This window comes from Rhinopithecus roxellana, chromosome 15 (assembly GCF_007565055.1).
Source record: "Rhinopithecus roxellana isolate Shanxi Qingling chromosome 15, ASM756505v1, whole genome shotgun sequence".
NCBI lineage: Eukaryota > Metazoa > Chordata > Mammalia > Primates > Cercopithecidae > Rhinopithecus > Rhinopithecus roxellana.
The window spans coordinates 5951786-5978441 of NC_044563.1; the positions used below are offsets into that span (position 1 = coordinate 5951786).

Consider the following 26656-nt stretch of genomic DNA (forward strand, 5'->3'; position numbering starts at 1 on the left):
TCTATCCTTCACCCCCGGACACTGGACCTCACCAACCTATAGCCAGGAAGAGATCCCCGTGTGACCCCAGGGCCTCCTCTGCCCGACTCTGAATTTCATTGCTCAACGTGACACCTCGGAAGGCTCCCTGGGCACTGGCAGCCCTCCACGGGCACCGCTCCTTCCGGCCAGCTCTGACATCCTGGCTGGCGAGGTGCCCTACACGAGGCCTCTGCCCACTGGGACCTCAGAGCCGTGCTGTCAGCTGCAACAAGCAACAGAATTTCACGTTTTCTTCACGTTGCCCCTGGGTGAGCAGCTGCTATCTCCAGGTGGTTTTCGGTCGAGGTGAGGTGTCCCGTCAGCAGCCACGCTGCACAGCTAATTCATGCCTGCCAGGTGCACAGCCACACCACCAACAGGTGCCTGCAGCCTGGAAAGCCACAGAGGAAAGGAGAATAGAGACTGTGCTCAGGTGACAGGACTGTGGTCTTTTAACAAAACACTTTCCTTTAATGTGATATTTTATGGCAAGGAATAAAACCTGGAGGGCAGGACATTTGGATACTAAAGCCCCAGGATGCCGCGTGGTCTGCTTTGTGAAGTCTGAAGGCCATGATCCATTCTGGCCCCACTCACAGGTCTGTCTCTGACTCACCAACTTCAATGCCAGGCTGCGCCTGTCCTCCAACCAGAACATGACTTTAAGGACAAAGCCGTTTCTCACCCATCCCCATCTCCCTCTGGATTAAGAAATACGGAAAGATCGGCCGGGCGCGGTGGCTCAAGCCTGTAATCCCAGCACTTTGGGAGGCCGAGACGGGCAGATCACGAGGTCAGGAGATCGAGACTATCCTGGCTAACACGGTGAAACCCCGTCTCTACTAAAAAATACAAAAAACTAGCCGGGCGAGGTGGCGGGCGCCTGTAGTCCCAGCTACTCGGGAGGCTGAGGCAGGAGAATGGCGTAAACCCAGGAGGCAGAGCTTGTAGTGAGCTGAGATCCGGCCACTGCACTCCAGCCCGGGCGACAGAGCGAGACTCCGTCTCAAAAAAAAAAAAGAAAAAAAAAAAAAAAGAAATACAGAAAGATCTTCTAAAACCATCTCGAATTTGCAGAGAGCCACCTTGGTGACAAACCCTTGAAACGCTTCTGAGAAGAGTTTAGGTTTTTTCTCAACTGTAAAACCTCTAGAAAACTCTATTTCCCCTTTTCCACACCAGCTGCCCCTGGAACCTTTCAGCTTCAAAAGGATCCAGGGCAGGGAGACGGAGAAGCCAGAATCCACACCCAGCACCAGCCAGTTAATTAACGGGAAGCGGGTGGGGCGCATCTCCAGGCAGCCCTGAGGTCAGGCTGGGGAACCATGCTTACAAAAACAGTGAACTGAAACGCTCACATCCTCATGCAAAAACAGACTCCCGGTTGCATCTTTCTGTGTCATCGAGGAGCTTTTTTCTCTCTTTGACAGAACACCCTACACACAGCATCTGGAACCAAAGCAGAAAGATTCAGGCTCAGAGTAACGCAGTCCCCGCACTGGCTGCATGTGGACATTCCCAGCCCAGAGTCCCGCCCAAGCAGGGCGTCTAAATGACACAAAATGTTTTTCTCCTGCATGCCACTCACGCTCCAACTGAGTTATGTGTAAAACTGCCTCTCACGGCTGGGGGCAAAAACAGCTCCCACAAGACCAGAGAAAGGTGACCCCTGACGGCTGAGTCTCCAAGGATCGTGGAGCTGTGTGCTCAGCCCCCGCAGCCCTGACGGCTCTGGAATGGGAAAGCTTCCAACAGGAAGGGCAGGGCTTTCTGCTAATCCAGCGGTCCAACCCCACAGGTGTCTGTGGTGTCAGCTCCATGCCACAGAGCACAGGGCTGGGGCCAGAGCCAACAGGCCCCCTGCCGGCCTGCAGGGGCCTCCTCCTCTGGGTAGCCCAACCACCCGCTGTGAGGGCAGGCAGCCTCCTCTAATCACCACAGGGCCTGTCCCAACCCACCCCACCCACCCCTTGCAGGAAAATGAGCCCTGAGGACTCCCCAGGGCTGCTCTGGGTCTGGACATGGAGACAGGATGTGACATTCGCAGAAGGAGTGCAATGCCCTTGAAGGGCTCAGCCACGGGCAGCCAGTCCCCAGGGCTCAGAAGGCCCAGCTGTCAGAATCCTGGGGGCCAGCAAAGAGCCAGGGGCTCCACCTAAGTCTACGGCCCCTGCCTCTTCTGGTTGGGAAAGAAAGCAACACCCCTTTACTAGCTCCCAATGACAGCCCACTCCCCTGGGTGTGAGAGGATTCTGGGACGATGCAGGCAAACCTGGACCCTGAGCGAACCTGCCCCAGCTCTCACAGGCCTGGCACCAGCCACAGCACCGAAGACGCCGGTCATGGTGACAACATGACGGTGATAAAGGCATGGACAGTGGACATGGCAGCTGGACACTGGGCACCCACTGCATGCCAAGCATCTGGCACGGCACCGTCCACCCCTGGATGAGCAGTGGCCCTTTGCAAGCCAGGGTAGCCTGGGCAAGTTATTTGAGGTCTCCAAGCTTGTCCAGCTGTGCAACTTCACTGAGCCATGAGTCTGGGGTTTTATCAGGGCCTATCAGAGTTCCTGGAACTCTGATGCATGAGGGAACCACACAGGGACCCTTAACAAAAGCTCCCTGGGCAACATGTTCTCTTGCCTCAATCTCCTACATAGCTGTCATTACAGGTGCACCACTGCTGCCCAGCTCAGTTTTGTATTTTTAGTAGGGACGGGGTTTCACCATGTTGGCCACCATGTTGGCCAGACTGGTCTTTAACTCCTGACCTCGAATGACCCTTCCACTGTTGGGGCAACGCACCTGACAGGCACGACTGCACGATCTGCTTGCTGTGGGGGCTGTGTCCCTTCCCCATTCCTTGGACAAATGTCCACACTCAGCCTTGCTTTGACACCCCAAGAGCAGAGATGGTGACCACACCTGCTTCCTACATGTCCATTGCTCTCCAGGGCAGACATTCCCAACAGATGCAACACAGCATTTAGGCAGACATCACCAATCGATGGTGGCAACACACACCAGGCCCTGCGCCCTCTAACTCCAGTGGCCAGACCCCAAGCCAGCTCTCACCTGCCCACCCCCAACCCACAGCAGCGAGACTCAGAAATGGCAAAAACACAAAGAGAACAGACACGCCCCATAGCGGGAGGATGCCTAAAAGACGTCTTGATAAGATATTATTCAGACAAGCCGGGCGTGGTGGCTCACGCCTGTAATCCCAGCACTTTGGGAGGCGGAGGCGGGCAGATCACGAGGTCAGGAGATCGAGACCATCCTGGCTAACACGGTGAAACCCCGTCTCTACTAAAACACCAAAAAAATTAGCCGGGCATGGTGGCGGCGCCTGTAGTCCCAGCTACTCAGGAGGCTGAAGCAGGAGAATGGAGTGAACCCAGGAGGCGGAGCTTGCAGTGAGCCGAGATCGCGCCATTGCACTCCAGCCTGGGCGACAGAACGAGACTCCGCCTCAAAAAAAAAAAAAAAAAAAAATCAATATATCATTCAGGCATAGGCCAGGCACAGCAGCTCCTGCCTGTGATCCTAGAACTTTGGGAGGCTAAGGTAGGCGGATCACCTGAGGTTAGGAGTTCGAGACCAGCCTAGCCAACGCGGTGAAACCCCGTCTCTACTAAACATACAAAAATTAGCCAGGCATGGTGGCGGACGCCTGTAATCCCAGCTGCTTGGGCGGCTGAGGCAGGAGAATCACTTGAACCTGGGAGGTGGAAGCTGCTGTGAGCCACTGCACTCCAACCTGGACGACAGAACAAGACTCTGTCTCAAAAAAAAAAAAAAAAAAGATACCCTTCAGGTACTAAAACTCATGTCTTTGATACATATTTACCTCCTGCAATCGCAAATGCTTCTGCAATGCATAAAGTGAAATAAGTAGCAGGAAGCCTTATGGTTCAATCACACAGGCACACAGTCACATACAGAAAAAATGCAGGAAGGGTCAGGGAACAAAAAAGCAAGAGAAGATAAGATGTAGAGACAGACACACCGAGAGAGTAAGAGACCACCTCCAGAACTCCCCTCAGCTTCACAAACACACAGCACAGGGCCTGTTACAGAATCTGTGGGGACTGCTGCAAAATGGGAGTGCAGAGAGCCCCTTACTCAAAAGGTAGGAATTTCAGGTCAACAACAACAGAGCTCACCTCATGTGACTACATAGGTCGCACAGCCCGGGAAGTCGGTCCCGACACCGACATGCTCCTGCCTCAGAGCCGCTGCACGCACTGTTCCTTCTCGCCTTTCCCTCTTTTAGTCCTTCAGATCTCAGGCCTCCGGGGAGAGACTCCTGACCTGCCGGTTCAGGCGGCCACGCCCCCAGTATAGGAGTCTCCAACTCAGCCCTGCTGTGTCCTGTACCCGACCCAGGTCTGTCCTGACTATGTCCATTTGTGTGCTGGCTTGCTTCCTGACACGGCCCCCACCACACGTGCACCTCGGGGCAGGGGAACAGGCCCAACTCATTAACTGCTTTCTTCTCGGATATTTTCTGGAATATTTGTGGATATTGGGGAACGTATATGTGCCACCTTCCACCTTTTTCAGATTGGCCAGGATGAGCTGCCTTTTCTTTTTCTTTTTTTTTTTTTTTTTTTGAGACAGGGTCTCACTCTGTTGCCCAGGCTGGAGTGTAGTGGCGCGATCTCGGCTCACTGCAACCTCTACCTCCTAGGCTCAAGCAATTCTCCTGCCTCAGTCTCCCAAGTAGCTGCGATCACAGGCCTGTGCCACTACTGCCTCGCTAATTTTTGTCTTTTTAGCAGAGATGGGGTTTCACCATGTTGGCCAGGCTGGTCTTGAACTCTTGACCTCAAATGACCCACCTGCCTCGGACTTCCAAATTGTTGGGATTACAGGTGTGAGCCACTGCGCCTGGCCTGAGCTGCCTGTTCTAAACCTGTGCCATGTTCCGGTGATCCTCTCTCTACTCCGTCCACTGGCTCTGACTGTGGTGGCCGCTCTCTGCTGTCATGAGCCTGTATGTCCTCATTCTCTCCCTTTCCGCCAGGACTTCGACCGACACTGCAGAACGCAGGGTCCAGCTCCAGCACTGAGTTCAGCCTCTTCTCACCAACACAGACAGGAAGGAGAGAAAACAAACTCTGGGAAGGCCAAAGTTCCCGGGCAGCCAGCCGGCCAAGCATCCTTCTCTGCTGAGGCTTAGGTAGCCAAGGCACCCCCTCCTTCAGGGAGCAGGCAGGGTCCTGGGGCAGTCTGTGAGGGAGACCAGGGCCTTGCTCCACCAGGGCCCAGGTATGCAGCAGTAGCAAACTCATGCCTCTGGGAGCCAGACCCCACCTGCTTGAACCTACTATGCCACCTGCTGTGGGTGACCCCAGGCCAGTGACTTGCCCTAGCCTCCTCTGTAAACAAGGGGCTCATCCAACCTGGTCAAACCTCCTCCCACTCAAGGGTCTCTTAATCCACCCTTAATCTGCTTGGTCCAAACCCCTGGTGTCGCCAGGTCACTCACGAGGCAGCTCATCTGGACTCCTTCCCCGGGTCCAGTTTCTCTCTCAACATTGCCTTTGAGGCCAAGGTAAACAGTAAACAGCGAAGGGCCCCAGAGGTGATGGAAGAGTGGGTGTCCAAGACACTCACCCTTTCTAATGCACCGACTCCCTTGTGGACTCACTTGTGCCGTCTCCCCACCCACCCAGCCCCAGAATCCCAAGTGTGAGCACCAGAGGCCCAGGAGTCTGCCTGCACCACGGGGTCCCCAGTGCCTCGGAGCAATGCTGGCACACGGCAAGTGCTTGACAAATGCCTGAACGAGCAAATGGATGGATGAATGAATGAATGAGCAAGCAGATGAATGAATGGAGTGCTGTCCAGAGCCGTGAGGACTAGGCCGCCCAAGTCCCCATTTCTCAAATTCTCCTTCTCCCTACTTGGGAAACAAGATGCTTGGTGGGGGAGACTCTCCAACCATCCCCTGCAGTAGCGGGCACAGAGGACAGACCCTTTTACGAAACAGCCATATCTCATTAAAGATGCTCTACTCTCAGAAAGAGAAAGACAAATACGAACCAGGAAAGTCCTCACCAAGAGCAGGACCCCTGCCAGGGAGCAGAGAAAAGACCCATGCAGCACGGGCACCACAACCACACACACACACCCCGGACACTGCACCCAAGTACAGACCCTAGCCGGGGAGGGCAGAGGGACCAGCAAACTGTGCCTAGAGTCAGGACCCCCATGTGCTCGGACAGCAGTGGGAACAAGGAGATTTCTCCACCCACTGGATACCAGGAGAGTCCTTCTAGGGGGCCCCACACCGAGACTCTGCCCCTTAGGACTCTCCCTGAGTGTGGAAGCCAGCCCACTTGGAAGCCTCTTGCCTTCCCGAGTGGGACACTGGCATAGGAAGCAGGCCCTGTCCTCCACCACCTTCTGCAAGCTGGGCCCCATCACGCTACAGAAATGGGGAGGACTGGTACCAGGGATGGCGCTTTCCTGACACCTCTCGTTCCCCCCTCGCTTGCCAGGCCCCAGGGTCAGTCCCAGAGGCCAGACCGGCTACCCCAGGCCCAGAAGCATCCCCGAAGGCAAGGTGCATCCTGAACCTGTGTGATTCCTGAAGGGCCCGTCCTGAACTGACACCTGGAAAGAAAGATCCTCAGCCAGTGGCCCAGAGGAGAAGAGCCATGCCCCACTGCAGCACAGTACCAGGAAGCACCAAGTGCCCGAGCACCAAGGCAGAGAGTGAAAAACGGGGAAAATATCTGGGGCAAAAAAAAAACAGAACAGGATTGACCTCCTGGGCTCAAGCGATCCTCCCAACTCAGATTCCCGAGTAGCTGGGACCGCAGATTTGAATCACCACACCCGCCAAGTGGATCATTTTGAACGGGTTTGCTGAGGTTCCTTCTGGGGCAACTGGCCGCAGCCCATTCCCGCCGGGCCTCGCCCCACCCACCCCATCCCGTCCCGTCCCACTGGCTCACCTGCCTTACACGTCCTGCCGTTGTCCTGCAGCTGCACACCCGTGGGACAGGCGCATGTGTAGAAAGGCTCCCTTGGGGACAGCAGGCACAGGTGGGAGCAGCCGCCATTGTCCTCCTCACAGCGAGTGTGGACTGGGAAAACCAAGACAGAGTGAGAGAAGGTTCCAGAAGACCATCACTTGTTTCTTAATGAGTCGCATCCTGCCTCCTCGTCCCCCATGACAGCCCCCAGTGTGACCCTCTGCCCAAATGCCAGCCTCAAGTGGCATCAGGGACCTCCCCGCGGGCACCATTCCACCTGCCTCATCACTGGCCCCCTCCACATCAGGCCCTCAACTCGGCCAGATGGCCTGCAATTTCCCCAAAACCAGCCGTGACCTTCCTGGCCACCCTCACACCCAGACGTGACCTGCCCGTGGAGTGGCATCCTCCCTACCTGCTCCCTCCCACCAAGCTCCTATGACTAGAAAACCCTCCCCAGCTCCTAGGAGCCCTGAAAGGACGCCCCTCTGCAAAGGGTGCCCCCCACACTCCAATGGCAGGGGTCAGGAGCTGCCTGTGTGGTAGTGACGGAACACCCAGAGACAGTGGGCTCCTGGGCAAAAGCCTTGTCTTGTCTTTGTGCTATGTGTGGACCCAGCAGCTTCCACAGGAACACTGTCCCTCTTGCTGGGATGGCCAAGCTTGTCACTCTCCCGAGCCCTCTGTGACCAACAGCAACTGAACGGAACTCAATAAATACTTCCAGCACTTCATTCAAACCAGGGGAAAGCTGGGGTGTATCAGCCCCAAAACATGGATATAACTGGAACAACAAACTCACCAAAATGAACCTCTCCCTCCCTCATGCTGCCCCAAGTGTAGAAGGGTTTTGTGACCATGACTTTCTCACCAGGAAACAGCTCCAGAGCCCCACCCTCCTGTGTCCTGCTCTGGGAACAGCTGCCACCCTTAGGCCCCACCTTTCAATTCAAAGTCCAAACCTTCCATAATGGCTTTGCCAGAAATCTCCATCCCTGGTCCCTGTGGGGGTAGGTCACTGTCCCCAGAGCCGCAGCCCCACTGTCACAGAAGCTGGTGAATTTCACCATCAGGGACCTCTGTCACAACCCTGCATGGCCCCCAGGCTGAGAACTGCTGATTCTGAGCAGGTTATTCATTGATAAATATGCAACTTGCAGGGCCAAGCATGGTGGCTCATACCTGTGACCCCAGCACTTTGGGAGGTCAAGGTGTGAGGACCACTGGAGCCCAGGAGTTTGAGACAAGCCTGGGCAACATGGCAAAATCTCATCTCTATTAAAAATACATATATGTGGCTGGGCACGGTGGCTCACGCCTGTAATCCCAGCACTTTGGGAGGCCGAGGCGGGCGGATCACGAGGTCAGGAGATTGAGACCATCCTGGCTAACACGGTGAAACCCCGTCTCTACTAAAAATACAAAAAATTAGCCGGGCGCGGTGGCGGGCGCCTATAGTCCCAGCTACTCAGGAGGCTGAGGCAGGAGAATGGTGTGAACCCGGGAGGCGGAGCTTGCAGTGAGCCAAGACTGTACTACTGCACTCCAGCCTGGGTGACAGAGCGAGACTCCGTCTCAAGAAAAAAAAACATATATACATATATATATATGTTTTAATATCCATACACACATACACACACACACACACACACACACACACACACACACACACACACACACCTTCTTCTGGGCCTTGAAAACAAGGCAAGCTTCCTTGGGAATCCCCTTACCACTGCTGAACCTGAAAGAGCCCCCACAAGCTCTGCAGAGGGGCCCTCTGCAGGCCCGTGCCCCCCAACCAGCCACATACTCTGTCTGCACACATCTCCCTCCACTGCAGCAGGCACCCCCTTTAGAGAGGGTGCCCCAGAGAGCATGGGTTTCTGCAGGGAGGGGCCACCTGCCCCCCACCCCACTTACTCTCCCACCTCCCCATACCTCCACCCCTCCAACCCTACCCCGCCCCCCCACACCTTCACACACCCCCGCCCCCACCCCCCACCAAGCCCCTACCTCCACCCCACCACACTCCCACCCCACCACGCCCCCACACTCCCACCCCACCACGCCTTCACACCCACCCCCCGCCCCACCCCCACCCCCTCCACCAAGCCCCCCACCCCCCACCAAGCCCCCACCTCTACCCCACCACGCCTCACCCCCCACGGCCCCACACCCCCACCCCCACTCATGCCCCAGGCCCCGCGGCCCAGCCGGCACTCACAGAAAGGCTGCCGCTCCTGGCTCAGCACCTGAATGTCCATGGGTGAGTAGAGGGCGCTCAGGATCTCCTTCCTCTTCCCCCCAGTGCGCTTGTTGCAGGCATGGATGGAGCGGGTCTGCCAGTCCGTCCAGTACAGAGTGTCCCCGGAGAGCGTCAGGGCGAAGGGGTGTGTCAGGCTGCCCTCCACCACCTTCTGCCTGCAGTCAGGGAGGCGGGGTAGGGGAGCCATCATGAGGGTCCCCCGACAGTCACTGCTGCTGACCCAATTACTTTCTTCTTCTTTTTTTTTTTTTTGAGACGGAATCTCAGTCTGTTGCCCAGGCTGGAGTTCAGTGATGCAATCTCAGCTCACTGCAACCTCCGCCTCCAGGGTTCAAGCAACTCTCCTGCCTCAGCCTCCCGAGTAGCTGGGATTACAGATGCCCACCACCATGACTGGCTGATTTTTGTATTTTTAGTAGAGACACGGTTTCATTATGTTGGCAAGGCTGGTCTCGAACTCCTGACCTCAGGTGATCCACCCGCCTCAGCCTCTCAAAGTGCTGGGATTACAGGCCTATGCCACCGCACCAGGCCTCTCATTTACTTTCCACCAGACGAACAAGGCCAGGCCAAGAGCCCCAGGAGTTGGTGCCATTGTACATTTCTCCTGGAGTGCACAGGGCATGTCCCAAACCCAGTCTGTGACAGTGACACAGGGGGTCCCCCAGGTCAAGTGGCAAAGTCTCCCCCAGGGAAGAAAGGAGGAAGCCACACCTGGTGGAAAGGACAGCTCTTCTGCCCAAGGCTTTAACCTCTGAATACAAATCAGGCCACGTGCACTCGCTCCTTCTTACAATGCTCATAATTTATACTTTCAGAGTAAATTAAACTTGGCATCAACACGAGAAACAGCTATTCTTTTCTAGGTGCTTACAGTGCCTAGAAAATGAGGACTCGGGTGTAATGAGATTATGGGCACTGGGAACAGGATCGTAATGTGACGCGGTCAGTAATGTTGTAGTTTTATTTGCTTAATGACCCTCGCCCAGTGACAGGCTCCCTGAGGGTGGGCCTGGGGGCAGAGGGTCCCCACCACGTCCCCAGCCCTCAGCACAGCTGCCAGGAGAGAGGGACACTCATGAAGCAGCACAGGGAAGGTGGGAGCTGTGGGTTCTGCAGATCCACCACCTCTTCTGTTCATTTTTGTTGATGCTGTTTTTTAAGAAAATTATTGAAGTAAAATTCACAGGACATAACATTTACATTTTTATTTATTTATTTATTTTGTTTTGTTTTGTTTTGTTTGAGATGGGGTCTCACTCTGCCACCCAGGTTGGAGCGCAGTGGTGTGATCTCAGCTCACTGCAACCTCTGCCTCCCAGCTTCAAGCGATTCTCCACCTCAGCCTCCAGAGTAGCTAGGATCACAGGCGTGCACCACCATGCCCAGCTAATTTTTGGGGGGTATTTTTTTGGTAGAGATAGGGTTTCACCATGTTGCCCAGGCTTGTCTTGAACTCCTGAGCTCAGGCAATCCACCCGCCTTGGCCTCTCAAAGTGCTGGGATTACAGGTGACAGCCACTGCGCCCGGCCTAAATTTACCACTTGAAAGTGAATAATTAGTGTTACCTAGCACATTCACAAGGATGTGCAGCCTCCACTTCTGTCTAGTTCCGAAGCACTTCAATTGCCCCACAGGAAAACCCCAAACCTGTCAGCAGTCACTCCCTAGTCCCCGCCCCCAGCCCCGGCAAACACTTTTGATGGATTTAACGACACACATTCTAAACATCTCACAAAAACGGAATCACAATACGCAGCCTTTGACGTCTGGCTTCTTTGACTCAGCACCGTGTTTTCGAGGTTCGTCCATGCGGTAGCATGTCAGTGCTTCATCCCGTTTTAGGGGTGAACCGTATTCCAGTGCACAGACAGAACACAATCTATGGCATTCACTCACCCGCCGGAGGACCTTTGGGTCATCTCTACCTTCGGCTGTTGTGCACAGTGCTGCTACGGACATTCCTGTCCATTCACATTTTGTGTGAATACCTGTTTCCAATTCTTAAGAGTATACAGCTAGGAACGGAATTGCTGGGTCATACGTAAACCGATGTTTACATCCTAAGGAATCACCAAACTACAATGTCGCCTTTTTTGTTTGTTTTCTGAGACAGGGTCTTACTCTGTCACCCAAGCTGGAGTGCAGTAGTGTGATCATGGCTTACTGCAGCCTCAATCTCCTAAGCTCAATCAATCCTCCTGCCTCAGCCTCCTGAGTAGCTGGACCACCACCATAGCCAGCTAATTTTTTAATTTTAATTTTTTTTTTTTTTTTTTTTTTTGAGACGGAGTCTCGCTCTGTCACCCAGGCCGGAGTGCAGTGGCACGATCTCAGCTCACTGCAAGCTCTGTCTCCCGGGTTCATGCCATTCTTCTGCCTCAGCCTCCTGAGTAGCTGGGACTACAGGCGCCCACCACCATGCCCGGGCAATTTTTTTCTATTTTTAGTAGAGACAGGGTTTCACCGTGTTACCCAGGATGGTCTCGAACTCCTGACCTCGTGATCCGCCCACCTCGGCCTCCCAAAGTGCTGGGATTACAGGTGTGAGCCACCGTGCCCGGTCTTAATTTTAATTGTTTTAACTTAAATTTTTTTGTTTTCGTTTTTGAGATGGAGTTTTGCTCTTGTCACCCAGGCTAGAGTGCAATGGCATGACCTTAGCTCACTGCAACCTTTGTCTCCTGGGTTCAAGCAGTTCTCCTGCCTCAGCCTCCCAAATAGCTGGGATTATAGGTGCCCACCACCATGCCCAACTAATTTTTGTATTTTTAGTAGAGATGAGGTTTCACCATGTTGGCCAGGCTTGTCTCAAACTCCTGACCTCAGGTGATCCACCCACCTCGGCCTCTCAAAGTGTTGGGATTACAGGCGTGAGCCACCGTGCCCGGCCCAATTTTTATTTTTAGTAGATGGGGTCTCGCTTTGTTGCCAGGTTGGTCTCGAACCCCTGGGCTCAAATGATCCTCTCACCTCAGCCTTCCAAAGCACTGGGATTATAGGTGTGAGCCATTGTGCCCAGCCATGTTGACATTTTTCAATGAGAGAAGCCAGAGGCCCATCACTCCCGGTTGCTCCCTGGGCCACGCTCTGCCTCGGCCAGAAGCACTGAGGGAAGGTCAGCCTCAGTCCTTGCCACAGTCACAGATAAAGGGGCCTGCACAGGTCTGTGTGGCTCTAGAGCTCATCCCCCCACACACGATGCTTCCACATGAATTGCCCCAGGTGCATCATGAAGAGCGATGGCCGCTGCAGAGGCAGAAGAATCCCGTGGGGAGGCAGGTAGGAGAGAGGCTGAGAACGGACCAGACCCTGGGGCTACAGACTCTACGGTCCAACCCTGGATAGGACTAGCTGTGTGGCTTTGGGCAAATTCACATGCCTTTCTGTGCACAGGGGATCATAATAGCAAACACAGGCTGGGCACAGTGGCTCACAACTGTAAACCCAGTGCTTTGAGAGGCCGAGGTGGACATAAGGCTTGAGCTCAGGAGTTTGAGACCCGCCTGGGCAACATGGTGAAACCCCGTCTCTACAAAAAAAAAAAAATACCAAAAAAATTAGCCAGGCATGGTGGTACGTGCCTGTGGTCTCAGCTACTTGGGAGACTGAGGTGGGAGGACCACTTGAGCCCAAGAAGTCAAGGCTGTGTCCAGGTGCAGTGGCTCACACCTGTAATCCCAGCACTTTGGGAGGCTCAGATGGGCGGATCACTTGTGATCAGGAGTTCAAGACCAGCCCAGTCAACATGGTGAAATCTCGTCCCTACTAAAAAAGTACAAAAATTTGCCGGACGTGGTGGTGGGCACCTGTAATCCCAGCTACGTGGGAGGTTGAGGCAGGAGAACCACTGGAACCTGGGAGGTGGGGGTTGCAGTGAGCTGAGATGGTGCCACGGCACTGCAGCCTGGGGGACAGCGCAAGGCTCCATCTCAGAAAGAGAAACAACAACAACAAAAACAAACAAATAAAAAAAGAGGCCACGGCCGCGGTGAGCCGTGATCGGGCCCGTGCATTCTAGCCAGGGGGACAGAGCGAGACCCTGCCTCAAAACAACAAAAATATAAATATCAATAAAATACAATAGCAAACGTTTCATAGAGTTGGTGTGAGCATTAAATGAGCTGATAAATGTCCCTGGAAAACAGTGAGTGCTACGGAAGGGTTTGTCGCTGCCACCACCATTAGCATATTTCAACTGCCATCACCCTCACTGTCCCCTGTTACCATCCTTTGACCAGGGCACTCCCAGCTGCAGCCTTTCTATCCTTTCATCCACCCTTCGTAACCATAAGATCACTCAGCTCCCAAGAACCACAGTCTACAGGGTAACCACATTTCCAAATCTCAAACCAGACCCACCCGTCTGCACTTCCAGGGACAACAGGATATTTTCTTTTTTTTTTTTTTTTTTGAGACGGAGTCTTGCTCTGCCGCCCAGGCTGGAGTGCAGTGGCCGGATCTCAGCTCACTGCAAGCTCCGCCTCCCGGGTTCACGCCATTCTCCTGTCTCAGCCTCCCGAGTAGCTGGGACTACAGGCGCCCGCCTCGTCGCCCGGCTAGTTTTTTGTATTTTTTAGTAGAGACGGGGTTTCACCGTATTAGCCAGGATGGTCTCGATCTCCTGACCTCGTGATCCGCCCGTCTCGGCCTCCCAAAGTGCTGGGATTACAGGCTTGAGCCACCGCGCCCGGCCAACAGGATATTTTCAAACCAGCCCAAAAGAGATGTGTGGCTCAGCATAAGAGGAACAGGAGAAACTGAGGCCTCTTGCCCTGAGAATGAGCTTGGAAGTGGATGTTCCGGCCTCACTCGAACCTTCAGATGACTGAGGCCCCAGTCAGGAGCTTGAGTGTACCCTCCTGTCACACCCTGAGCCAGAACACCCAGCTAATCCACTCCTCATTGCTGACCCCCTCCCCATAAAAAACCTGCTTGCTGTTTCAGGCTGTTAAGTTGTGGGCTGTTTTGTTACACAGCAATGGATAACTAACACATGAAGCCTGGCGAACGTGGAGCAAAGCTGCCCAGGCCCTCAAGTCTGTTCATGTGGGTGTTGGCCTGTGTTTGCAGAAATCTAGCCACTGAGTCCTCCCATGCAGTCACTACTGCCCTCTGCATGGATACCTGCCACATCCCAGCCTGGGCCAGGAGATCCACTAGGGCAGGAATGGGGTCTGCTGTCCCAGGAGGATCCCTGACACCTGGCACACAGGGCCAGCAGCAGGCAGTACTTGGTCAGTGAAGAAACTGCCTTTCACCTGTACACACAGGGGATGTTTCTCTAAGAGGTAATTAAGTACAGGGCTGTGAAGCTACACTGACCAGAAGGCTCTAAAAGCAATTACCCAACAAGGGGAAAACCCTTCCTACTCATTCTTGGCCCATTTTATTGAGCACTGACCATGTGGATGGCCCCCTGGTGAGACTGGGGAATGCAGCAATAACTGAGACAGCTCCAGCTGCTGCCCTCAAGATGCCTGAGCTGGGGTAGGGCCAGGGTGGGGGTGGTGTGTGTGACAGGGTTACTGTTCACAACCCTGCTGGGCCACAAGCCCTCCCCAACAATTCCAAAATCCAAAACGCTCTGAAGATGGAAAGCTTTTGATGCTCATTTGGTGATAAAACCTCATTTGGTGCATAGGCCAGCACGGTGGCTCAGGCCTGTAATCCCAGCACCCTGGGAGCTGAGAGGGTGGGTCCCTTAAGTTTAGGAGACCAGCCTGAGCAACATGTGAGACCCCGTCTCTACCACAAATACAAAAATTCGCCAGGTGTGGTGGCGTACTCCTGTAGTCCCAGCTACTCGGGAGGCCAAGGCAGGAGGATCGCTTGAGCCTGGGAGGTAGAGGCTGCAGCGAGCTGAGACTATGCCATTGCACTCCAGCCTGGGTGAAAGAGTGAGACTCTGTCTCAAAAAACAAAGTTTAAAAAAAATTTTAAAACTGTGCATAGGTGTGGGCTACAGATGGTCTTTTCTGTCCTACTTAGAATGAACATGCCACATCTGCTATAGAAATATTCAAGGGCTGGGGGCAAGTGCCACCCAGACCCTGACACTGTTCCAAGTTCTGAGAAGTCCTGCATGTCTCAGGTTCCCAGAGTTTCAGAGAAGAGTCTGTAGGCCTGAGTTAAGAAGAAACACATTCAAAAGCCCTGGGGACAAAGGGGAAGGGGGTGCCCCAGGACTGCACGGGGACCTACCGGAACGAGCCATCTAGATTGGCACGGTGGATGAAGCTGAGCTTGGCATCGGCCCAGTAGAGCTTCTGCTCCTCTAGGTCAATGGTCAGTCCATTGGGCCAGTAAATGTCCGAGTCCACAATGATCTTCCGGGTGCTGCCGTCCATCCCCGCCCGCTCGATCCGGGGCGTCTCGCCCCAATCTGTCCAGTACATGTACCTGTGATGGGGGCAGGGCAAGAGGAGAAGCAGCTAACACAGATCTGTTTTTTTGTTTTTGTCTACACAGATGCAGACATGAAACAATAGACAGTGAACTTGCCCTAAAATCTCACCCACCAGAAACAACCAACAGGTAGGGTTTCATGTATTCCTGCCTTAAGTTGGCCAATCAAAATATACTATTTCCAACTTGTTCTCAGTTAACAGTAAATTCTGGGCACCTTCCCTTCTCGTGAATAGAAAGATTCCTTGTTCTTTTGATGACTGCATAGTGTACTATGCTGTAACTTTTTAGAATAACTTTGGGTTATTTCTGATTTTTTTGCTACCATGAAAATGCTGTAAATGAATCTCTAAAAGGTAATTCAAAACATGCAGATGGAAGATTATTTAGTGCTAAAAAAAATGAGCTATCGGCCGGGCGCGGTGACTCACGCCTGTAATCCCAGCACTTTGAGAGGCCAAGGCGGGCGGATCACGAGGTCAGGAGATCGAGACCATCCTGGCTAACACAGTAAAACCCCGTCTTTACTAAAAATACAAAAAATTAACCAGGCGTGGTAGCACGCGCCTGTAGTCCCAGCTACTCAGGAGGCTGAGGCAGGAGAATCATCTGAACCCGGGAGGGGAAGGTTGCAGTGAGCAGAGATTGCACCACTGCACTCCAGCCTGGGCGACAGAGCGAGACTCTGTCTCAAAAACAAAAAACAAAAAACAAAAAAAAAAAAAAAAGAAAGAAAAGAAATGATCTATCAAGCCATGAAAAGACATGGAGGAAACTTAAATGCATATTAGTAGGTGAAACAGCCAGTCTGTATGAGTCCAACTCTATGATACTCTGGAAAAAGCAAATACACAGAGACAGTAAAGCATCAGGTGGTTGCCAGGAGTTGGAGAGGAGAGGGATGAATGAGTGGAGCACAGAAAATCAGAGCAGTGGAACTATCCTGTGTGACATGGAATGGTGGGTGCATGTCCTTATTCATCTGTCTAAACCAAGAATGTACAAACCAAGGGCGAACCCTCGTGTAAACACGGATTTTGGGTGATGGTGCGTCAGCCGGCTTTCATGTTGTAACAAATGTACCACCCTGCATAGGATGTTGACAGTTGGGGAGACTGTGTGGGTGTGAGGAAAGGGATATATAGGAACTCAGTACCTGCTGCTCATCAATTTTGATGTGAACCTACAACTGTTTGAAAAAATTAAGTCTATTTAAAAACAACAAAACATGACCAGGCACGGTGGCTCGCACCTGTAATTCCAGTACTTTGGGAGGCTGAGGCGGGTGGGTCACTTGAGCCACCCTGGACAACATGGCAAAATTCCGTCTCTACAAAAAATAAAAATTAAAAAAAATTAGCTGGGCATGGTGGCACACACTTGTAGTCCCAGCTACTTGGGAGGTTGACATGGGAGGATCCCTTGAGCCCTGGGAGGTCGAGGCTGCAGTGAGCTGTGACTGCACCACTATACTCTAGCCTGGATGACAGAGTGAGACCCTGCCTAAAAAAAAAAAAAAAAAAAGAATAAAACCCATGGAGCCTGAACCTGCAGCTGCTCCTGGGTAGGTCTATGGGCAATGTGGGTTTGCTTCTCCATGTTCCCAAGAGACAAGCATCACCCACCCATGAGAAACAAGCACATCCTCAGGGCACCCTTACTTGATCTCTGGCCAATGAACCAGGACAAAGTGAGCAGAGACAATGTGCCCTACACCAGGTCTGGGATGGCAGGTCCCACCCCCACCACTGCCCAGTGTGCCCTGTTTGGAGGTGACCACAGGGTATGTGCCCAGAGGCTGGGAGTGGCTCTCAGCGGAGACCAGAGGGGAACCACACCAGCTTGGAGGACTCAGTTCCCATCCCAGCCAGCTGGGACAAGCCACAGGACACAAGAGCTGGCAGAGCTATTGTGTTTTGTCCACCCTTCTCAGCAGAGAAAGGGGACAGTGCCCAGAATGTCCTCTGAGGAGCCTCCTCCCACTCTTGGTCCACGTAAAATGGTGCTGACTCCCTTGCTCCCTTCTTCCTGGGGTGGGCGGCAAACCCCATTCCTCTTGGCCTTAGCAAGTGATTTAGAAACAGCCAGCTCACCCAAGCCGGGCATGAGAGTGACCCCAGGACACAGGAAGAACAAGCCCTGCTTTGCCCTCTGGGGATCTCCATCCAGCAGAAGAGGCAAATGACACACACACAGCCACCTCCTCCCCCACCATGGCACTCTGCGGCCTCAGGAGCCTCAGGTGCACCACGGGGCCACCCCATCCAGGGGGCCTTGCTTCCCTGAGCAGTGTCATTCCCGAGAGCAAGCAGCATCTCCGCCTTCCAGAGGGGCTCTTGTGACAAGATCAATAAGAATGAGGGCACAGGAGCCTCGAACCAAACATACCATCCTGCCTGCAGAGGGTGACTGCACCCAGCTGCCATCACCAAGCCCCTCTCCATGGGGACAGGATAAGAGGGGCATCCCATGGAACAGCTCTCCAAACAGTCCCTCTCAAGCTGCTGTCTCCTGTGCATCTAGTGAGAACCCAGCAGACACAGGGAAGCTGGGAATTGCTATTCCCATTAGACAGATGAGAAAACTGAGTCCCTAAAAGGCTGGCCTGTCCCAGGTTATTGGCGCTGAGCAGCAGCTCTGGGAACACACTTGGTGTCTGTTGAGGGCCTGAGCCGGGCCATCATATGACTCACCCTTCGCCAGCAAAGCCTGGGTGTGGGTGAACTTTTCCTGGCAGCCTGGGACTCCAAGGTGCTGGCAGCCAGCCCAGTGAAGCCTCCCACGTGCCTGGGGTAGATGCCTTGCTTTACCTGCACGTCCCCGACCCCAGGAGCCCAGACAGAGCCCAGAGCCCCTGCCACCTCCTAAGAAGGTGTCAGGGGCATCCGTCTGGAGTTGGAGGGGATCCACACAGGCCTTCCCCAAACGCCCCACCGTGGCCCACGGAAAAAGCTGGGAAACGTGCAGGAGCAGGGGCCTACGCATGGAGCATAATTCACATTCCTTCCCCGAGTTTCATAACAGAGGCCTGCTGGTTTCCTTAAATGGGGAATTGGCGAGCCAGTCGGTGACCAGAGACTGGATGGCGTGGATGTGCTCTTGCAGAGTCTCAAATGCTACCACAAGCCCAGCCAAATTCCACGGAGGAAAATCGACTTCCGAAGACAAGCGCTGCAGCATGGCCTTCGTGCCGAGCCAGCTGCGGTTGTGGCTGTGTGTTATTTTAGGGAAGGGCCATTTTGCATTTTAAAGAGGGGGTTGGGTTTCACCCTGGCTTTAATTTGAGACCCGGGGGCCACTGCAGCCCCTTGTCAGGCTGGTACAGGCCGGGGCCTCCTCCCACGCTAAGCCAGTGTCTTTCTGGCCCCAGATCCTCAGGGGCCAGAGGGTCATCCCCAGAGCGCACTCTGCCACCCATGTGGCACCCTAGCACTGGGAGGGACGTGCCTTCCCCCAACCCTGCCTTGACGTCTGCGCAGGGCCACCTGCGTTGCTGAAACTGCAACCAAGTCGAGTCTCAGGAGGGGCCCTCCTGGTTGCAGGGCTCTTGATCCTTTTGGCCACGTGCACACTGAGGGGGCCGCTCGGACCCAGAGACTCCCTTCCTGATGATGGCCGGGGCAGGAACCCCCTCCTCTGAGGAAGGACCCTGCTGAGGGACAGCACTGCAGGAGGGCACAGGAGATGATGGGGGCTCTAGCAGGGCCGGGAGGAAGGCCAAGATGCTCCTGCAACCTTGTGCCTGTGGCCAGGACAGAGGACAAAATCCCCACTCTCAGGACAGTGGTCCTGCCCCAGGACTCAGCGCCCACACTTTCTGCCTGAGGACCACTATTCAAGTCAGTATTTGGCGAGCAGAGTGGGGGTTGCTGCCCACGGGCGCTGTGACAGGCTGGAATCCTCTCCCTCTCCCCCTCCAGTGACATGGAGCCTAAAGGGACAGTCAGCACCTCAGGGTAGGACCATGGCTGGTGTCATCAGCATCACTGGATCTGATGAGTGGGAGCTGGCATGCCACTGTTTTCACTCTCTCATTCAAATGACTGGAGCAAAGGGAGGGTGTGGGGAGAGGCCCAGGAATCAACACTAAGATCAACTCTGCCCCAGGGGCCGGGGCGGGCGTGAACAGCCACAGGTGCGGTCCTGGGGAGGGCTTCTGGGAGAGAATTTAGAGGCAAGCACTTTAGTCAAGGAGTCATTTCATTTCAAATGGTTAAGAAAAGCCAGAGCCAAACAGGGATGGCTGGCTCCCAAAGATGATGCAGGCAAAGTCAGCTCAAATCTGAACACGGGAAAGACTGCTCCTAACCAAGGGCCTAGCATCTCCCAACCAAGCACCAAGTACCTCCCAACCAAGTGCCAAGCACCTCCCAATCTAATACCTCCCAACCAAGCACCTAGCACCTCTCAACTGGACACCAACTACTCCCAACCAAGCGCCAAGCACCTCCCAACCAAGTACCAATTACCTCCCAACCAAGTGCCTAGCACCTCCCAACTGAGCATCATGCACCTCCCAACAGAGCATCTAGCACTTCCTAACTGATCACCTCCCGACCTAGCACCAAGCACCTCCCAACCAAGTGCCAAGCACCTCTCAATCTAATACCCCCCAACCAAGCACCTAGCACCTCTCAACTGGACACCAACAACTCCCAACCAAGTGTCAAGCACCTCCCCACCAAGTACCAATTACCTTCCAACCGAGCACTTAGCACCTCCAACTGAGCATCATGCACCTCCCAAAAGAGCACCTAGCACCTCCCAACTGAGCACCTCCCAACCTAGCACCGAGCACCTCCCAACCAACATGGCAAAAGCCATAAGGAAGTAAAAAGAGAAAACCATGCAGGCATGGAGACTGGACTTCTGGTGTTGAGGAAAGGGCATTTTTACTATAACGACAGCTAACATTTGTTGAACTCACAAACTGTTCTTGGTGTTTTCCACATGATGTACAGACAGGGATACTGAGGCACAGAGTGGCACCGTGCCATCCTTGTCTCATCTTTTTTTTTTTTTTTTTTGAGACGGAGTCTCACTCTGTTGCCCAGGCTGGAGTGCAGTGGCCGGATCTCAGCTCACTGCAAGCTCCGCCTCCCAGGTTTACGCCATTCTCCTGCCTCAGCCTCCCGAGTAGCTGGGACTACATGCGCCCGCCACCTCACCCGGCTAGTTTTTTCGTATTTTTTTAGTAGAGACGGGGTTTCACGGTGTTAGCCAGGATGGTCTTGATCTCCTGACCTCGTGATCCGCCCATCTCAGCCTCCCAAAGTGCTGGGATTACAGGCTTGAGCCACCGCGCCCGGCCCTTGTCTCATCTTTCTATCGAACCCACATGCAGAGTGCCAGCAAATCCAGTTGTCTTTCTCTTCAGAACAGATCCCAAATCTCACCACTCCTTACCCCCACAAGTGAGGTGTCCCCGCTGCTGCTTTCTGTTGCCAGGATCCTGGTAATAACTGTGGACAGGGCTCCTGCCCCCATGCCACCCACACCACAGCTCACGCTCGCTCCAGCCACCAGGGGATGCCCTCCAGCACAAGCCAGACCTGGCACCTCCTCTGCTAGAGACCTGATGTGTCCTCTCCTCACACCTTGGCCCCTGTTCCCCTATATTCTGCTACAACCCCTCAAACAGGCCCCGCCCCAAATCAGCCCAGGGTTTGCACTGGCTGATTCCTCTGCCTGGATGGCGCCGCTCCCAGATAGCCAGACAGATGCTTCCAGTCTCAGCTCAAAAGTCACCAAGAGCCCAACACCTGAGCTCCGAGAGAAGCCCCTCGCCACAGCACCCAGGCACGGCTTTATCCCCCCACACACACATCCCTCTCAAATACTATTCATTTACCGTCTCCTCCCATCCACTGAAAGGGTCAGAGACAGGGCTATACCTGCTGCATGGGGAGCAGGACCAGTGCACAAGGGTTCACAAATGTGGGTGGATGCCTGGTTGGGAGGTGAGGGAGCTGCAGCGACCCACACTGGGAGGGAACACAAGGATGGGAGGAGCACAGGTCCCAGCAACACAATGGCCATGGCAGCCGCTGTGAGCAACCGCAGGCCGGCCCTGGGAGAAGGCTTCCAGCAGGCTGCCATCTTTGGCCTCTCCCACCACTGCAGATGCCCCCTCCAAGCCAGAGAGACTGCTACACCAGCCGACCCTTCCAGAAAGGTCAGTAACCCCATGGCTCCTGGAGCCACAGTGCAGGGGGAGAGGGCTGAGAGGGTGACAGTTCACCAGGCGGAACAGAGGCCGCCCTGGAAGTCAGCTGGCTCCTGGGCAGCTGCAGGTGGCCAGCCCACTCGGAGGGCAGCGAGGGCATAAGAGAGGCTCCAGGGATAAGTGGTTGCCCAGCACAGCACCCCTGGGAGGCCAGGGGCACTTCTCAGCTGGTGGGGGCATGAGGCTGCTCTGGCCTGACCTCAGGGACTCAAAATACTTTGGCCATAAATTCCACCGCGTCCCACCCCTGCTGGTACCCCGTACTTACACACAGACTGGTTCAGATGCAGACACTCTAGCGCACATACTCGCTCACACAGGCACATACACGTGCATGCATAATCATGCGTGCACACTCACTCGCACAAGCATACAAATACCCGCTCACACACGTGTGCACACACACGCACACAGGCTCACATGTATGCGCGCGCGCACGCACACACACACACACACACACACAGGCTCACATCCTCCCACTCCCACACTCAGCTGCTCAGACACACACACCTGGCTCTCACACAAACCTGTTGGGCTCTGAAAGGCTCCAGCCCTTCCCATGCTCGTCAGAAGCCAGTCAATGGCTTCCTAAGTCACCGCACAGAGCAAAGAGGTGAACTTGGCCACCATGGCACTCTGCTTCCCCAGCTCCCAAACCCCAGCCTTGGTGAGGACACTCTCATTCCCACTATCCTGGGCAGGCCCCGAGGAAGGGCATCTGCAGGGTATGGCAACCAGCCCCTCCCGCCCGGCTCCTGCAGCCAGCGCCATGGGAGTCAGGGGGAGGTCACCGCGACAGGCAACAGCAAGTTGGTGGCCTCAGGACTAGAGCCCATGGGTCTTCGGTCCTACTCCAGAGTTTGGACACTGTCCCACAGGGCACGGAAAAGGGAAGGGCTCCCAGAGCCCTGACTTTAGGGAGGAGGGCGCGTGGGCTTCTGTGGCAGGCCTGGATGCGTGGCTGCCCACTCCTGGGACTTTCTAATCTAGAAGATCTAGGTCAGGCTGGGCGCAGTGGCTCACACCTGCAATCCCAGCACTTTGGGAGGCTGAGGCCGGTGGATCACTTGAGATTAGGAGTTTGAAACCAGCCTGACAAAACCCTGTCTCTACTAAAAATACAAAAACTAGCCAGGTGTGGTAGTGCACGCCTGTAATAACAGCTACTCAGGAGGCTGAGGCAGGAGAATCGCTTGAACCTGGGAGGTGGAGGTTGCAGTGAGCTGAGATCGTGCCACTGTGCAAAGAAGATCTAGGCCGGCCCCTCATCTGGTGAGGTCCAGGTTGGGAGTGCTGAGAGACTGTGGTGACACTGTATGAACTAACAGGCAAAGGGCTTCCAACTGAGCCTGGGAGTGGCGGGGAAAGCCTCCTGTGTTCTAGTCAGAGACCTCTGCCAACCAGTTCTGACACGAACTCAGCACAGAACCTGACAGGTCAGCAAGGGCCAGGGCTCAGCACAGCCCAGATAAGGGTGTGTGTATGGCCCCCAGAGTCACTCCCAGGCTGCAAGAGGAGGGATGAAGGAGGGACAACGGGCGTCCAAGCAAACTGTTCCCTCTGCTTGGGAGTCTGGGGTGACCTGGCTTAGTTGGCCAGTGGAGCGGGGCCACCTCCCCTTAAACTCTCCACCCCGGACTTCGACTCCAGGGAGGTTCTTAGCTTTCCTGCCACCCACCCTCTCCCCACCTGGGATCATGGCCAGGCCCTGAGCCTTCAAGGGCCCAGGTGAACTCAGCCAGACGAGGAGCTGAGGAGGACACAGGGCAGCTGCCAGAACAGACCCAAGAACCACCCCCAGCAGGTTCTGCTTCCAGACAAGGAGCTGCACTTTTTCAGCCAATGCAGTTAGAAAGTCAGGAGAAGGTGCAAATTCCACCTGCCTGAGAGTCTGCACTTCCCAGGCCACCCACCATACACACAGCAAAGATGTGTTTAACCATTCAGACCCACAGCCAACCCCAACAGACATGCAAGTTTTAAAAAAGGAACGTAACTATGAGCCAGACGTGGTGGCTCACGCCTATAATCCCAGCACTTTGGGAGGCCAAGGTGGGTGGATCACCTGGGGTCAGGAGTTCAAGACCAGTCTGGCCACCCTGGTGAAACCCCCTCTCTACCAAAAATACAAAAATTAGCTGGGCATGGTGGTGGGCGCCTGTAATCTCAGCTACTTGGGAGGCTGAGGCAAGAGAATCACTTGAATCCGGGAGGTGGAGGTTGCAGTGAGCCAAGATCGTGCCACTGCACTCCAGCCTGGGCAACAAGAGCAAGACTCCATCTCAATTTAAGAAAAAAAAAAGGCCGGGCGCGGTGGCTCAACCCTGTAATCCCAGCACTTTGGGAGGCCGAGACGGGCGGATCACGAGGTCAGGAGATCGAGACCATCCTGGCTAACATGGTGAAACCCCGTCTCTACTAAAAACTACAAAAAACTAGCCAGGCGAGGTGGCGGCGCCTGTAGTCCCAGCTACTCGGGAGGCTGAGGCAGGAGAATGGCGTGAACCCGGGAGGCAGAGCTTGCAGTGAGCTGAGATCCAGCCACAGCACTCCAGCCTGGGTGACAGAGCGAGACTCCGTCTCAAAAAAAAAAAAAAAAAGAAAAGAAAAAAAAAAGGCCAGGCGCGGTGGCTCACGCCTGTAATCCCAGCACTTTGGGAGGCTGAGGCGGGCGGATCACGAGGTCAGGAGATCGAGACCATCCTGGCTAACACAGTGAAACCCCGTCTCTACTAAAAATACAAAAAATTAGCCGGGTATGGTGGTGGGTGCCTGTAGTCCCAGCTTCTAGGGAGGCTGAGGCAGGAGAATGGCATGAACCTGGGAGACGGAGCTTGCAGTAAGCCAGGATCACACCACTGTACTCCAGTAAGGGTGACAGAGCGAGATTCTATCTCACAAAAAAAAAAAGAAACGTAACTATGGAATCTCAAGGGGAAGTAATTCTCTCAACCATAACAAATCCTGAAAGCTGCGTTCTTTTTTTTTTTGAGACAGGGTCTCCTCACTTTGTCGCCTGGGGTGGAGTGCAGTGGTGGGATCACAGTTCACTGTAGCCTCGATCTCCCAGGCTCAAATGATCCTCCTACCTCAGCCTCCCAAGGAGTTGGAATTACAGGTGCACACCACCACACACGATTAATTTTTTTTTTTTTTTTTTTTTTTTAAGAAATGGGGTCTCACCATGTTGCCCAGTCTGGTCTTGAACTCCTGGACTCAAGTGATCTACCCGCCTTGGCCTGCCAGAGTGCTGGGATTACAGGCATGAGCCAAAGCAGCCCCCACGAACTCGTTTTAAGATTCACATCTTTATTCTGGAAAATAACTTGGCTCACGTAAATTCGAGAGAGAAACAGTGATGCTCCCCGCCCCCTGGACCCAGGTAGAGTCACAGCAGGGTTTACCCGTGAGCAGGATCCAAGGCGATGGCCCTTGGCTGGTCAAGGTCCTGCCAGAAGAGGACCTTCCGGGATGTGCCATTGAGGTTGGCCACCTCGATGCGGTTGGTCTCTGAGTCCGTCCAGTACAGCTTCTTGCCCACCCAGTCGCAGGCAAGGCCGTCAGGCGAGACCAGGCCGGAGATGACCACATTCTGCACGGCGGCCCCCGTCTGGTTCAGGTAGGTCTGCTTGATGGCCTCCTCGCTCACATCTGTCCAGTACACGGCTCCCTTGGAGAACTGGAAGTCCACTGCGGCCGCATCCTCCAGGCCGCTGACCACAATGGTGGACTCCAGCTTGACTCCACCAGCGTCCACCAGCCGTACGTCCCGGCGGTTGGCAAATAGCAGGAGTGGCGAGGCTGTGGGGCAGAAGCAAACCGTGAGGGCCACTGGCTAAGCCAGCAGGACACATAACCCTGGGATGCAGCACTATGCCCAGAGCACTCCTGGCACTGCCCTGCCCATGCCCAAGACCTCCAATTCCTTCCTCCCACCCCCAAGGCGTTATCAAGAAGTTACCTGGGTGGCCCCGGCCTATACCATTCAGAGGCTCCTGCAGCACAGCAAACAGCCTTCTTACTGCACTCAGTGACAGCAACTGGTTTTTTTTTTTTTTTTTTTTTTTTTGAGACAGAGTCTCGCTCTGTCGCCCAGGCTGGAGTGCAATGGCGCGAACTCTGCTCACTGCAAGCTCCGCCTCCCGGGTTCCTGCCATTCTCCTGCCTCAGCCTCCCGAGTAGCTGGGACTACAGGCACCCACCACCATACCCGGCTAATTTTTTGTATTTTTAGTAGAGACGGGGTTTCACTGTGTTAGCCAGGATGGTCTCGATCTCCTGACCTCGTGATCTGCCCGCCTCGGCCTCCCAAAGTGCTGGGATTACAGGCGTGAGCCACCACGCCCAGCCTAGCAACTGTTTGTTCACCAACCGCTATGTCTGTTCCCCCAGGTACAGGTGACCCTTCCTGCCACACCCACCACCTCCCACATCATCCTCCAGAGGCTGCTGGGGCCCTGTCCTGTTCTACAGAGAAGCCACATCCCCTTTGTTGGCCTGACACAGGGGATGGGGACATGAAGGCACAGCCCTGGCCATGCTGCCCGCTACAGACCCAGCCACAGGGTCATACTTTTTGAGGGGTTCAAAGCCCAGGCCAGACAGAGCCTCCAGATTCCCTTACAAGTCTTTGACCACTGTCCAAGCTCAGGCCGCTTTCTTTGGCCTGTGGCCTCTGCTTCCCATCCACCCCTGTATTCCACATTTCTCCCACCCTGCTTCTAGACATTCCTACAATGAACA

The 26656-nt window shown here is 54.5% G+C and overlaps 1 protein-coding gene across 2 annotated transcripts in view; it reads right to left on the bottom strand.

Moving 5' to 3' along the window:
• The window catches only part of LRP5 (LDL receptor related protein 5), a 140837-nt gene that overhangs the window by 79562 nt on the left and 34619 nt on the right, over nucleotides 1–26656 (bottom strand). For both annotated transcript variants that reach the window (XM_030918485.1, XM_030918486.1), the window contains exons 2-5: nucleotides 25318–25714; nucleotides 15484–15681; nucleotides 9237–9433; nucleotides 6992–7123 (exon numbers count right to left, since the gene is read on the bottom strand). In XM_030918485.1, the coding sequence (XP_030774345.1) occupies nucleotides 6992–7123; nucleotides 9237–9433; nucleotides 15484–15681; nucleotides 25318–25714 (924 nt within the window). The remainder of the gene's footprint in view (nucleotides 1–6991; nucleotides 7124–9236; nucleotides 9434–15483; nucleotides 15682–25317; nucleotides 25715–26656) is intronic.